The 15,015-nt window shown below is 35.4% G+C and overlaps 1 protein-coding gene across 4 annotated transcripts; it reads left to right on the top strand.

The window, feature by feature from the left end:
- The first annotated feature begins 1,126 nt into the window (after positions 1-1,126).
- On the top strand, positions 1,127-14,914 carry LOC105186771 (hrp65 protein). 4 transcript variants are annotated; one of them, XR_003113204.1, is made up of 16 exons: positions 1,127-1,506; positions 2,539-2,790; positions 2,879-3,097; positions 3,314-3,615; positions 3,893-4,188; positions 4,434-4,624; positions 4,768-4,864; positions 5,100-5,119; positions 12,428-12,474; positions 12,759-12,827; positions 13,035-13,105; positions 13,387-13,487; positions 13,751-13,813; positions 14,080-14,142; positions 14,408-14,464; positions 14,813-14,914. XR_003113204.1 is itself a non-coding variant. In XM_025300754.1 (9 exons), exons 1-9 carry the CDS (start codon positions 1,264-1,266, stop codon positions 8,197-8,199), a joined length of 1,758 nt encoding a protein of 585 aa, XP_025156539.1. In that variant the 5' UTR covers positions 1,127-1,263; the 3' UTR covers positions 8,200-9,386. The 4 variants fall into 4 exon arrangements, 2 of the variants coding, with proteins under 2 accessions (XP_025156539.1, XP_025156538.1); XR_003113205.1 differs by lacking the exons at positions 13,751-13,813; positions 14,080-14,142; XM_025300754.1 differs by lacking the exons at positions 12,428-12,474; positions 12,759-12,827; positions 13,035-13,105; ... (3 more) ...; positions 14,408-14,464; positions 14,813-14,914 and adding an exon at positions 8,062-9,386.
- Positions 14,915-15,015: the final 101 nt, after the last annotated feature.

The raw sequence follows: 15,015 nt of genomic DNA, 5'->3' as shown, positions 1-15,015 counted from the left end.
TATTAAGTTAAGTATACAATAATCATATATATATATGTTAGGTTTCTCAGTTGACGCTACTGTTCTAATATATCACTTCTTTTGTACAGTAGAAAAGTGTTGCAGAGTTTTATTATAGTTATAAGTTTTACTTGTAAAAACTTATGTACACATATATACAATAAAAAAAATAATTTGAGTTTGATACTTCTAAAAATAACACAATACGTGTTGCGCTTGTACTTGGCGCCTTTTTTTACCTTTTTGTTTAAAAAGGTAAGTTTTATATAATATTAAATATACGTACGTTTCACGTATAACGTGATTGACTTGGAGTACTCCGTGGTGTTATTCATACCGACGCATTCATACTTTCCCTGATTTGTTACATCGGATTCAATAATTTGCAAGGCACCTGAAACATAAAATGTGATATTCTCGAACAGCGTTCCTCTCAGGATTTTCTTGTCCAAAGAAAGATCAATGATGCGATCGCAGATCTCGTGTATGTCATGTCAATAGAGACAGTTTGAATTCGGCATTGTCAGTGCCACGAGCGAATGTCCGGAGCGGACGGGATGCTGAATTGAGAAGCAGGACGAAGGGAACGAGACGCTGGCAACGATACATCATGCGTCTCCAGACGTATCAAATAGTTTATTATATAGGAGACTTTGATATGGCAACATGTATGTAGAGGATTTAATATTTAATATGTACTTTTATTTTTCTTGCTCCCCCCCCCCCCCCCTCTTTTTAGACCTTCGGGAATAGTCTGGCATAGAGATAGTAACTGTGGTTGCAGCACGGACATAAACCGCCTGAAAGTGGATGTAGCACGGACTTCCACCACATGTAGATTTTATCACCAAGACCTAAAAGTGGATGTAACATCGTACTTCTCCTCTCAAAATGGATGCAGATGGCGCCCATTTCCAGTGCGAAAAATCGGTGTCGCCGAAAACGCCGTGTTGGCCGCTTTCAGCTTCCTCTCTGTTGGCAACATCTGCGCGTCAAGTAACTGCACCAATCACCGTACGTTACTGTCAGCCGTTCGACCAATCCTTGCGGCCATACGAGCTATCCCGACATGCACCGCGACAGGTGGAGGAGGGAGGCTGAAATGAATCATAGCTGGTCACCTCGACGTTCTTTCCGCCGTTGGACGCCATAGTGAGCGTTTGGGAGGACGAACAGAGAGACTAGAGGGAATTCAGCGGTGGAAAACTATCGTCGCGTTCATTGTACTTAGAGCGCGTGTTTCGACGTCGGATTGAACAAACGATGGCTGGAACGGAGACATCGAATGTAAAAACGGAAACGCCGAATACTCCCGCCGAGAATAGTAATGAGAATCCACGCGAACGGAATCCACCGGGCGGCGGCGGAGGAAATCGCGGGCCTCGCGGCCGAAAAGGAGGCACGCGTTTCTCGGGCGGCCGCGGTGGCGGAATGGGTGGAGGCGGTGGCGGCGGCGGCGGCGGCGGTGGAGGTGGTGGCGGCGGCGGAGGCAGAAATAATGAAGCGGTAATTATGCACTTTAAATACTTTCGGAAGATTGATAGCAATGAAGTAGCGTAGTAGTAACGCCGCGCCATATCGGAGAGATAAAGTGCAGCTCCATTGTTAGCTGCATGTTTCGATTAGCGCATCGCGCGAGCTACATTCATATCGAATTAATGAAGTAGCGTTTTTTTCCGATATCCGCGAGCTCGGAAGAATCATGGAAGCAGATTTGTGTGTAAATATATGCGCGATGGAAGACACGTTAGAAAGAAAAGTTTACCCGCTATTTGCCGGAACTTGAGGGGAAACGTACAAGGCGGTTGTGAAAAATAATGTTCTATTGTAGATATAAACGTACAATTCCCTACTTACAATTTTTCTGATGTGGGATTAAATATGCAAATCCATGTGCCTATATGTGTTAGGTCTACGTGTCTACATAAGAGATCCATCGGAATTAGAATCGCTATATTCTCATCGCGGGTATTCTTCCGTAAATGTGCAATGTTGTTTGAAAAAAGCTCTCTTTGAGATAATGTTCGCTGTTGGACACAAACATATTGAATATTTCGCAAGATTTGAGTCATTCTTAATTCCTATTCAATGTGAGGCTAATAAATACAAGATGGCGGGCTAGCATTTAAAATGGCGCTTTATATTTCCGATTTCCTGCGTTGCATCCGTTTCTCAAAGACTACGGATACATGTATTTGTATAACAGGAAAATCAGATGTATTTCTAATAAACACTGCATTTAAATGCAACATCATTTTTATAATTATGCTAATTTATGTATCTATCAAATGATATCAATTTATAGATATGTAAGTAGGAAACTCTTGGTAGGTTTCTAAAAAATTACTATAATAAATAAAATATATAAAATAGTATGAAATCTATAGAATGATAGTAATTGAAAACAGAATACAAAGAAAACTATCGATGGCTCTGAAAGAACCAATAAGAATGAAAGGCTAGCAAAAGCCATTGTTGGATATTGAGCACAATAATTTGAATCTTAACTAAAAACAGCATTATATTATGGTTTTATAGATGAAGATAAATGATTCCATGGATGGAGGTATGGACAACCCAATGTCAGAAAGTATGGGTGGGATGGGTGGAATGGGTGGGATGGGTGGGATGGGTGGTGGCGGCGGCATGGGTGGCGGCGGCATGGGTGGTGGCGGCATGGGTGGTGGAGGCGGCATGGGTATGGGTCGTGGCGGTGGAATGCGAGGAGGTGGAAGAGGCGGACGTGGTGGTGGAGACAGAAACATGGGTGATAGAAACAGATCGCAAGATGTAAGTTTATATTTTGCATTGATTGACTAAGTTTTTATATTGTCTTGGCAAATATATAGCTGTTACTTATGTTGTATATCAATTTTAGGATCGACTGATGGAGCGTATTATGGCTATCAGTGGACCCACTCATGAGCTTCCTCCTCAAGAAATGACAGAAAAGAAATTTAGCGGCAGAAATCGTTTGTACATTGGAAACTTGACAAATGACGTAACAGAAGAAGAAATACAGACTATGTTCCGGAAATATGGAGAAATATCTGAACTGTTTGTGAATAAAGAGAAGAGTTTTGCTTTTCTCAGAATGGTAATCATAGTGTTGCAAGTTGTTGATAAACTGTTTAAAATGAACAGAGTTTTTCTATAGTAACAATACATGATTATAATAATTACCGGCTGATACATAATGATATAATTTTCTGGCTGCATTTTGTAAAATGATTACGTTGTTATTATAAAAGTATTATTCATTTTGTATATAGCAATAGCATGTAAAAACATGATAAGTTTTCTTTCTGTTTAGGATTATAGAATAAATGCAGAGAAAGCAAAGCATGAATTAGATGGTACAGTGCGCAAAGGTCGTGCATTAAAAGTACGTTTTGCTCCTCACTCATCGACAATCAAGATCAAGAATCTTACACCTTGGATATCCAATGAGCTTCTCGAGAAAGCTTTTAGTGTATTCGGCGAGGTCGAACGTGCAATAGTTATTGTTGACGATAGAGGTAAAAGCACTGGCGAAGGAGTAGTCGAATATTGCCGAAAACCGTCGGCTCAGTTAGCTCTGAGGAAATGTACAGAAGGTTGCTACTTCCTCACGGCGTAAGTTATCGGTTTTTTCCTAGAAAAAATTTTTACCAAATATTTTTCGACCAAATCCCCGACGCCACGCTTGTTTGATGAATCTTTATCTACAAGTGCCTAATAACTATTGTAGGGGAATAAAAAATTATAGTTTCATATAGGAAACATGGTTGATTGATTTTGTAATCGCTGTGTGCTGACAATTGAAACACAAAATTATTAAAAATAAAAATATTGATAGTAAAGTAAAATTCGGCAAGATAGGTTTAATTGAATATTTCTATCTTTATTATAGCTCGCTTCGGCCAGTAGTTGTGGAGCCGTTTGAGCAACAAGATGACGTAGACGGTTATCCGGATAAAAATCTACCACGCAAAAATCCAGAATTCTTTAAGGCTCGTGACATTGGGCCACGATTCGCGCAATTGGGTAGTTTTGAGCACGAATATGGTACACGATGGAAGCAATTACACGAATTGTACAAGCAAAAGGAAGAAGCGCTCAAACGAGAAATGGCGATGGAGGAAGAAAAACTTGAGGCCCAAATGGAATTTGCTAGATACGAACATGAGACGGAACTTTTGAGAGAACGTATGTATTCTAATATTTTTGTGTAAAGTGTTGTTTACAATTTTTGGCCAAATCCCCGATGCCACGCTTGTTTGATGAATTTTTATCTACAAGTGCCAAATAACTATTGTAGGGGAATAAAAAATTATAGTTTCACATAGGAAACATGGTTGATTGATTTTGTAATTGCTGTGTGCTGACAATTGAAACACAAAATTATTACAGTTTTTACAGTTATATATAAATTATCACTTTTTGCGTTGCAGAATTGCGTATGCGTGAAGCGGACCGCGAAAGGCAAAAGAGAGAATGGGAGATGAAAGAGCGACAAGCCGAAGAACAAAGAACTCGCGAAGAAGAATTAAGACGACGCCAGCAGGAGGAAATGGCGATACGCATCAGAAGACAAGAAGAGGAACTGCACAGACGTCAACAGGAAAATAATTTGTTTATGCAGGTTCGTCGAGTGATAAGATTATCTTTTTATTTAAGATAAGATTAATTTTTAAAATTTTCAATATCTGGCAATTTTCTTGGAAACTCAAATTCAATTTTGTTCAATTTTGTTTGTGACTTACACATGAATGTTTTATGTTTTAGGAACAAGCTATCCGTAGTAGTGGCGGTGGTCTCGGCGGCGGAAAAAATTACGATTCCGTTAGTAACAATGATCGTGATGGATATGGTCAACCTGACGGTAAGAAGAAAATATCTTCGAAATATCGTTGTTTTTATTAATATATTTTATATTTGTATCAATATATCGGCATATTTAAAGTGAATCTGTTAGCTATAATTATAGCAAATATCGCAATAATATTACATACTTAAACTCTGAACTTGTCACTTCACGTGCAACACGTTTTTTTATCGTGGTTTTATATCTCATATTTTGTAATAAAATATTTATGTGTGCGTGCTCTTTGTTACAGGTGGAAGCGGCATACCAGTGGTAACGTATCCCTTTCACATTCACTTCAATTTTATTTATATATCATAACATCAAGTTCTTACAATAGTTGACTTTTCTTCCTATGAATTTCTTTATCCTTTTGCGCGATACAATATCAAGATATTCTCGCGTATCTTGCACAAACTTCATTTGTTGCAACGAGTGAAATATCGCGTCGTGCATGACAAAGTGCAATTTTGTATGGCGTATAACGTTAGTTATACGAAGATTGACAAGCCTTACTATTCTCAATTGAGCATGTTCTTTAAAATAAGCAGAGTACTAATGTCTGCAACACTACAAGTTCTCTATTCTCTTATTTTTTTACTTATTTCCCGAATAAGATATGAATATTAACTTTTGATGGTTCAACATATGGAGGGATCAATGTTGTGCATATACTTAGGCGAAGAAAGACGGCACTTCAGCACGAAGTGTTGGCGACACTCTAATCGCATTTAAAATAATCTTCAACCGATATTATCGTACGAATGTGAACACCTGAAAATGTGATTACACGTAACTCTGCTACATCTATCTGATAAACATACTTCTGCTGACTGAACGTACCGAGGTACATAACTTTCGTTATGCATCTGATCTAATGATGCGTAAATGTTCAAATTTACTTGATCGACTGCTCTCCCGATGGATGCGAAATCTCTTGAGAATTTCAATAACAATGACCATAATTTAAGGATTTATGTTCATATATCACTGTACATAGCAATTGACGTGCGCAGTATAATACGATATCTAAATTTAATAGTGATATTTTGGGACAAACTATTGAATTGCTCATTGAAACATTTCTGCCGAAACTATTGAAGCCAAAGTAGCGGCGATAATAATTACAATTACCTAATTAATGTTAGTAATTAATAAATCAATCGAATACGATCAACCTACTCCAAATGACATGTTTGATCTTTACAAAGTGGCTTATATAAAGATCGTTCTCCACGCGTGACCTATAATTATATCACACATCACTGAACTCTTCATTGCTTATCTCGTGAAAAAGGTTTTAGGTCTAAAAATACAACTGCCGCGTTGGTCTCTCCATATGGTTTGCAGGCAGGAGACTCTGTAGCCTACCATTCTGTAGTAACGTTCCGATCAATTTTGTTTGCTATGGAACTCGAGTAATCATAATTTCGTACACAGCGCGCCTATGTGTATCGGTTTCCCATATTGTCTGTGATAAATTATGAACAGAAATGCATAACGAAAAGTTCGCGAGCAGTATGGTTCCATAGTGACTTGATATCTGCCGACCAAGAAATGCCCAACGAGACACTTGTCCAACTAAAAGAGCTACATCTAGGAAATGCATATGAGAAAATCTTCGAGGAAACTTAATCCTCGCGTGCGTGCAGGTACTTCCGCGCAGGCATCTCCGACCACATCAGTCTGAAATTTTGTTTATCTGTCTTGCAAAAATCTCTCTGTAGGTCTCTTAGAATACGCATTTGAAGCACACTACTCTCGGGGGGTAATTGTACACATCTTAATGTGTATACTCGCTGTAGGGATATTTTTATACATAATATTCTTACTCGCACGATACATCCCTGAAGCACGAGCATTACCGGAGAGAAGCTTGCTCAGAGACCTTGATCACGCCTCTTTGCTTGCTGTGGGTTGTGCTCGTAGCTTTAGAATTCTGCGGAAACTTGGTGAAAAAATAACAACAACGTACTGATTAAGCAACGAAAATTATCCGATGTACAAAACCTTCGTTCCGATAACTATTTCCGACTGACACGTTGAACCGGCACGTTTACCGCACGTGAAAGTGGATCAACCGTCTTCATTCTGGGACAGTATCTATTCGCATAATAATGTGCGTCTTATCGTCTTATATATATATATATATATACATACATATGTCTCTTATCGTCCGATTATTCACGAGGTTCAAACTCGTTCTCGCAAATTTTACCCGATACACCGCACAGTTATACAAGTGACTCAATCGTCGCTGTCGTGCTGTGTGCGTGATGGGGCTGACTAATAATTCTTAACGAGGGTTCTAGTTAAGCCGAAGATACTGTATACGTATATAAACGAATCTTTTTGTACTGGATTTAGGGTTATTAGAAATCAGAATCGTACTTTTGTACACAAACGATTTCTGTCCGTCACTATGCGATGTCTAAGACGAGATATAGACAGTATTTTATCTAATTTGTAGGACCTCTGGAACATACGAACGTTGCCATTATTACAAGAAAACAGCAATAATTTCCACACGATGATCAATCAATTGATCGATCCTCCTCAATCGCGCTCCAACTTTTCGGTGTAAAGCTTAGAAATCGCTGGCACAGAATACACAGTGTTGCGAACAGTTACGCTCGTCGAGCTGCACTTTCGAGGCTTACACTTCGGAGTTGAAGTCGCGATTTGGAGGAGAAATTGCACGAGAAAAAATCCTGAAGTACCGCGTAGCGAACGGTCTGATTTTTGTCTGGACACGCATAACAGGACTGCCGCCTATCTGTCTGCGTTGGGCATTTGCTTGGTCTCGTAATATTTAATCAATGTCGCCAGAACCTACCCGCTACAGAAATTACATATCGATAAGCTGTATACCCTTTGTTACTCTGGCGCGTGAATTGCGCTCACGCAGTTCACTGCCATGATCGCACACAAAACAGCAAATCTAACATTGTGTTTTCCCCTTTCTTTTCTATGTGATTTGACGAAAATTGACGATGACCTGCTGCTGTCAAACATGGATGGTCGCCCTGAACCGTACGAAAATGTACTTATGCTACATCCAAAATCTGCGAATCGCGCGTAACCAAACTCTCGACCTCCCCGTATGATTCGCGATCTTTCGTGTAATCTGTGTGTAGGATCCGAAATCCTTTATGGATGCGTACAACACTATGGACCGCGGTAATCGAGGGGGTTATAACGATGATCGCGGACAGATAATGGATTTGATGGACATGAGGGTGGACATGGGTAACATGGGTGGTAATCGTGGAGGTAGTGGTGGCAGTGGACGTTGGCAAGGAAATGACCGTAATCGCCCGGATGATTATCCTAACAAACGACGGCGATATTAAATGCGTTACAATATGGGAATCCTTCGTTAATTTCTCGATGCATACTCTGCTCGCATTGCGTCCTTATTTACTTCTCGCCTTCATCACATCATTTGACTTTCTTGATCAAAGGGAAAAAGGAGGAGGAGTAATCGAGAGAGAGAGAGAGAGGGGAGAATTAAGTATGATTTACGAATGAAATGAAACCGTATCGGACGTAGCCGATATTTATATCGAGTTATGTGTAACACGACTATGCAGAAACAAGACAGTATGCGAATTCGACGTAATCGCAATAATAAAGTTCATACATGCTGGAGTTCTTTGTCTCCTCGGATCACATTTCTCGTGTGCGTTATCGATCGCATATTGGCTCGACACTCAATTTTAACGCCATTAGTTGGTACGTTGTAGAGGAATCTGCTTCAGATTACTTACTGTTTTTATTACTTAGTCGTTTGATTGATGCCAAGCACCATCAACAAAATAGTAACAATTTAATCTATTCTGTGTTTTATTAGACGCAATCCATTGCAGTTCTACCCTTGATAAAATTCAAAGAACCGTATCGTAAAGTAAATATGAAGTTTGTCAACTATCAAGTAGAGACCCGAAAGAAGGTCTTATTTAAAGTATGTATTTGAAATAATTTATTTTAGAATCTTGAAAGATATTTTTTTCCTTACATTTTTCTTTATCGCAATTATGTCGTTTCAGTCGTTTATTCTTATAAGATTTCATTTGATTAGTTTTTCGCCGAATCTAGATTATACTTTCGCCACACTTTTATTTTGTATCTTGTCTACATGATAAAGGCAAATGCTAGTATATAAATGACAAAAGGCGCGCGTGACATGACTGAAATAAAACGTTGACGTTTGCATGTAAGATTTATATACGGATACACTTGCTTATCAATGACAACTAGTAATATCAACGTATAGATGTTTCGAATATGATGGTTGAATCATGAGAAGATACATCAAATTTTGTTAACTCCTAAATATTCACAAAGTAATTATTTTAGTAGTAAGGTATACATATACACACACGCATACACATACACACACACACATACGCACACGTACATACAAACATTAAGCACACCTGATACTATATCTGCAATTATAATATTTAATACTTTGTGAAGAATCTTAATCTTAACAGAAACATAATTTCATCAATAAAGATATATACATATATACATACATGATGCAAGCTTATATTTTAGATACTGATATATATTTATATATATTATATTATATATACATATATACTACTTTGTTTTCTACAAATTGCGAACATAGCTGATTAGATCTTGAAGATGCTATCATCAAGTCACGTCTCTTGCTGTTATGTAAAACATTTCATGATCATCGTTCTGCTTTCAGTTCAACGGTTTTCTATATCTTCCACGTAGGAAAGGTTGGCTATGTGTTAAAATTGTTTACAAGGGAGAAGTTCTTAACAAACTTTTTCACGTAGACAATCTGCAATTACGTATTCTTTTCTTCCAAAAAGTCCACAAGTGTTTGTACAGTACCATTTAGCAATCGGCAAAGAAGAAGTGACATTTTATATAATAATTTTATTGAGACTTATATATTTTATGTTTATGAGAGATACGATACCTTGTGGATTCGAATGTGACAAAACCGACGTTCACACACGCATTAGTAAACGTATCGAATTAACGTCGTGACTTTCCTTCAGTGTCTATAGAGCAAAATATATCTCGGTCGTAATAATAACAAGTTCAACTTGTCAATATACAATGTCGTACCTGCGTTTATTGTTTAGCTTTAGTGCCATTTGATTCCATTTGACGAAAATCACGACGTTGTTGATACGTGCGAATCGGTGTTAAAGCGTCGTATGCAAAACATGGGTGGAAGACTACTTCGTATTAGCTAACATTTTCTCCACAGGAACTTTTCTGATAAGACGTAGGTCGTCTGATACTCTTTAGGAATACAAAACTCTTCACTTAAATTTGTACATTTAATTATAGTCTGATTACTATGTTTCAAGTGTACAGTTTACGCCACGAGCATGAACAACGTCCTCTTTTCAGAGCTTAGAAAAACTGCGATATTATAGAAAATATTTAGGGTTCTTGTCAAACGTCTCGTGCCAATGGAATGCTCCTTTTCCATTATTCATAAAGTGCAGCAATCTGATACACATTGCCCTGGTCCTTCGGGGATCGTTATGAATAATAGGGAAAAAACAGCATGTTCTGTCTTGAAGAATCTTCCACGTTCCAGTGCACGTTACAATAGCAACATAATATTTATTTAGAACTGAACATAATTAATCAAGAGTCTTTTAATGGAGAAGAGACTGCAATCACAAGATAGGCTTACTTACTCGAAACTGCTAATCTCAATGAACCTGTTAACGAGGTGAGTAGATTTTGTAAAACTCTGTTATTATGCATAATCTTACTTTAATCTTCGGGTGGGACGTTGAATATACGAGCAAATATTACAAAGCGATTGTTCATCGACCACTCATTGTGAATTGCATTTTGACGAAGCTCGTTTGCTTCCGATTTCTTCTGATTTCTTCTTAATTCTGATTGCTTCTGACTTGAACTTGTTAGAGAAGCATTATGTATTACGACTGAAGATTACTTTGTAATGTTTGCTGACGAGAGATCTTATTTATCCTACTTATGCGATCGATTGAGATATATTGTGAGGTAACTAACGTGCGAATAATGCCATTCAGATGACTTCTCATATTGTAAATGCTTTTTGTCTTCTCAAGACTTGCTTGAAAAAGGACATACATATATATTTTTAATATTTTCAAATATATGGTATGTGTGGTGGTACGATTTATTCTGAAATATAAATAAAAATATATAAATAATATTTAATAGTCTATGAATAATTCTAATAATATTTAACATAATAATAAAGTTGCAATCTCTTTATTCTCTAAATGATTATGCGATGAATTAAGCGCTTATCAGCCTGGACCGTGTATCTTTTCACCTATGACAACCGCAATATCTGTGAACGCGTGCTTTTAACAAAAGGTTGTCTAGGTTTAGCTATTGAAATCTGGGCTGTAATATGGATAATCAATTAGGTGACGAATTTAAAGAAAATTCTTATTACATATCACTTTTAAGTGAACGGCGAGAGGAACACTTGTGAGAACTCTTCGAGTTCTGATGAGCGACCTTGTGTAATTACGATCAAAAAACAATTGTCAGAAACGAGAAATGAGACTATAAAATAATCTTATGATGAGAAAATACTTTCACCGCACGGGGATGTGCTATCTCGTATAAAACTACACAAACGCGAAAGATAACCGAATGTGAGTATATAGTTCGCGTGTTAATTCCTGCGATATGACGCAATTCAGTAACTATAAGAAATATGACGAAACAATATATTTTGCACAATGCGGCGTTATATATATATATATATAATATATATATATATTCAAAACATGCAACAAGAAGTTACTATGCATTAAAGATGTGACTGTATTGAGTAAAAAGGATATATAAAAAAATTATTACGAAAAAAATTAATAAATCAAAACTAAATTCAAGATATATTAATGTTTAATAATTGCAATTTTATGCAATTGAAAAGGCATCATTCAGGATAATTGGCTATGCGTTTTCAGTCCCATAGCGAGTCATTGCCTTAAATACATAAATGTTTATAATATATGTTTATAATATATTCATAATAAATTATATAGTGTTCGTGATTAATATATAGTGTTCATAAACGTATTCGTATTTCGATTCGTAATTCTATTTCGATATATTGTTCAGCATATTGGATGTATTTTATAATTTACTATCTGAAATTATATTTTGTTGCAATATTTTGACCTTTACATTATTCCAATATGTTATATGATTGTGATATATATACATTTGTATGTACACGTGTGTATGTATATGTGTATACATATGTACGTATTATATATCTTTTACGAGATCCTGATAAAACTATATCATCGTAAATTTATTTTAAAAAAACGTCTACTTTTGTACCAGTAATATGCTCAATCACATATCACCATCTCACGTAAAAAATTATATTACTATATTTATATTAAAGTATTAATATATATAAAACGCAATTAAAACTATTCTGCTCATCAAGCGAGACATATACTTCATGTACGTGGACGTCCAGGTTTTTAAAATCAGAGTCGTCTGAAGACAGTTTTCTTAATAATCACATATTTATATTATTTTGTATGTTTTCAGATGATATCGCCAGCTGGTTGAACGCAAACAGAAACAGAAATTTTTAGGTATTTAATTGATACTAAAATTCATAATTAGTCATTGTATCGCAATGTATTATAAGCATTTTGTACGTTTATATTTTGGGATTTATTTTTCACACATTTTGAATTATTTTACAATTTTTGCTTTCTTTTTGCCAAAATTTGCATTTTATGATGAATTTTATTCATTTTGAAGATCTATGATAGAAAATATATAATCCCAACGTACTGATTTTGCTTGAAAAACTCCATCAATATTGACAAAGATATTTCATACGCGTTATAATTATCCTGTAATTATTTTATAGTCTGATGCCTTGAAAGGACCAGTCCATACTTGACATCATTACATGAAGTAACTGCCTTATGTGCCTAAGGTTTGTAAAATTATTAATATATCTTTATACCTCATTTTCGACGACATTCCTTTTGTGGATTTGATTATTATGGTATATTCAATGATTATATAATTCTTAGTTACTGTACCGATTAGTTGATCGAGATACGACTTGTATACATAACATGTACATATATCATCACAGTATAAGATATGTCGTTAGTTTCATTTTTTTTCTTTGTTAAAGGTCTATAATGGAAATGGAGATAGAGGAATGACCAAACGGATGTGACATAGGCCATCAATTTTACATTAAAGGTAAGAACATTCATTAGAAATATATATATTTCTAATGAATGTTTTTTTTTAAATATGTAATATGTATTTAGATAAATAAAAAGAAAATATTCGATATTTTAATCGAATGTTGAAACATGAAATATTATCAAGATTGTTATAATGATAAACTTTCGGGTCTGAAGCCTGATGTCAAATCAAATTCCAACGTGTACAATAATCTTATTTGAGATAAGTCTTGAATTATATCTCGCTACGTCATTTATGTTGTGTCGCTAATTTCATTTTCTTCTTTGTTATAGATGCATAAAGGATATGAAGAAATGATAATTGGTATAATATGCATAAAGGATATGAAGAAATGATAATTGGTATAATATAAATTATCGACTTTATTTTAAAGGTAAGAACATGAACACATATTAGAAATATATATTTTTAACATTCAGATATATAATCCATGCTGGAGTAAATGAAAAAAAGTATTCAATGTGACAAAATCGACAAAATATTATCAAGACTGTTATGATGATAAACTTTCGGGTCTCAAGCCTGATGTCAAATCAAACTCCAACGTATACCATAATCTTATCTAAGACGAGTCTTGAATTATATCTCGCTACGTCATTTATACTTGTGTCGCTAATTTCATTTTCTTTGTTATAGATCTATAAAGGATATGAAGAAATGATAATTGGTGTGATATAATTTATCGATTTTACTTTAAAAGTAAGAACATGAACATATATTAGAAATATATATTTTTAACAGATTCAAATATATAATCCATGCTGGAGTAAATGAAAAAAAAATATTCAATGTAACAAAATCGACAAAATATTATCAAGACTGTTATGATGATAAACTTTCGGGTCTGAAGCCTGATGTCAAATCAAATCCCAACGTGTACAATAATCTTATCTGAGACGAGTCTTGAATTATATCTCGCTGCGTCATTTATGCTTGTGTCGCTAATTTCATTTTCTTTGTTGTAGATCTATAAAGGATATGAAGAAATGGTAACTGGTGTGGTATAAATTATCGACTTTATTTTAAAGGTAAGAACATGAACACATATTAGAAATATATATTTTTAACATTCAGATATATAATCCATGCTGGAGTAAATGAGAAAAATATTCAATATAACAAAATCGACAAAATATTATCAAGACTGTTATGATGATAAACTTTCGGGTCTGAAGCCTGATGTCAAATCAAACCCCAACGTGTACAATAATCTTATCTGAGACAAGTCTTGAATTATATCTTGCTGTTTAGTCAATATTTCCGTTATATAAATTTTACCATTTTCTTGTGTAGAAATCTTGGGATACCCTGTACAAGGACGTCAAATTGACAGGTCAAATTGACAGGGAGGTAAGTTCTCGTTATATCTCTGAGTTAATTTACTTCGAATTTTTACATTTTGTAAAAATTGAAATTGTTGATGAAAAGCTTTACCGATTGCACTCCAATTCTATTAACAATATAATCGATCGAATTCGAACGGAAACGGCTAGCAATAGTAATGTTTAGAAAAATATGGATGAGTCACTAAATAAGAGAACAATTTCATTGATTAAAATGATGAAATAATGGCTAGAGTACTGAATAAAAGATGACAAATTATTCGTTCATATACTGAAATTCACGCGGCATCTCAATCATTTTAATTGCACGTTTTAATATTTTTTTATAAGAATAATTCGTCTCTTTCTGTTACAGCATTTCGCGCAGTGATCAGGAGCAAAGATGACTTGCTGAATTATTCACAACTATTATTTTTCCCTTTTTATGTTTCAATAAATATGCAGTTCTCTTGTTAATGATATGCGTTACGATTTACTCTATCATCTAGTTAGTGCCCTTTTGTAATTTGTTACAAGTTTGTATTATACATATAACGCGTAATTAACCAACGAGAAATC

Source organism: Harpegnathos saltator, unplaced genomic scaffold (genome assembly GCF_003227715.2).
Source record: "Harpegnathos saltator strain DR-91 unplaced genomic scaffold, Hsal_v8.6 scaffold381, whole genome shotgun sequence".
NCBI classification, from domain to species: Eukaryota; Metazoa; Arthropoda; class Insecta; order Hymenoptera; family Formicidae; genus Harpegnathos; species Harpegnathos saltator.
Note: the sequence above shows the minus strand (reverse complement) of the source record. Positions and strands in the feature narration are given on the sequence as shown.

What these genes read in the sequence shown, in the direction of transcription:
- LOC105186771 (XM_025300753.1), top strand. Translation starts at nt 1,264, where the DNA reads ATGGCTGGAACGGAGACATCGAATGTAAAAACGGAAACGCCGAATACT. An exon ending in GACGGAACTTTTGAGAGAAC is followed by an intron (nt 4,189 to 4,433) that starts GTATGTATTCTA and finishes TTTGCGTTGCAG; the next exon opens with AATTGCGTATGCGTGAAGCG. An exon ending in GTGGAAGCGGCATACCAGTG is followed by an intron (nt 5,120 to 7,983) that starts GTAACGTATCCC and finishes ATCTGTGTGTAG; the next exon opens with GATCCGAAATCCTTTATGGA.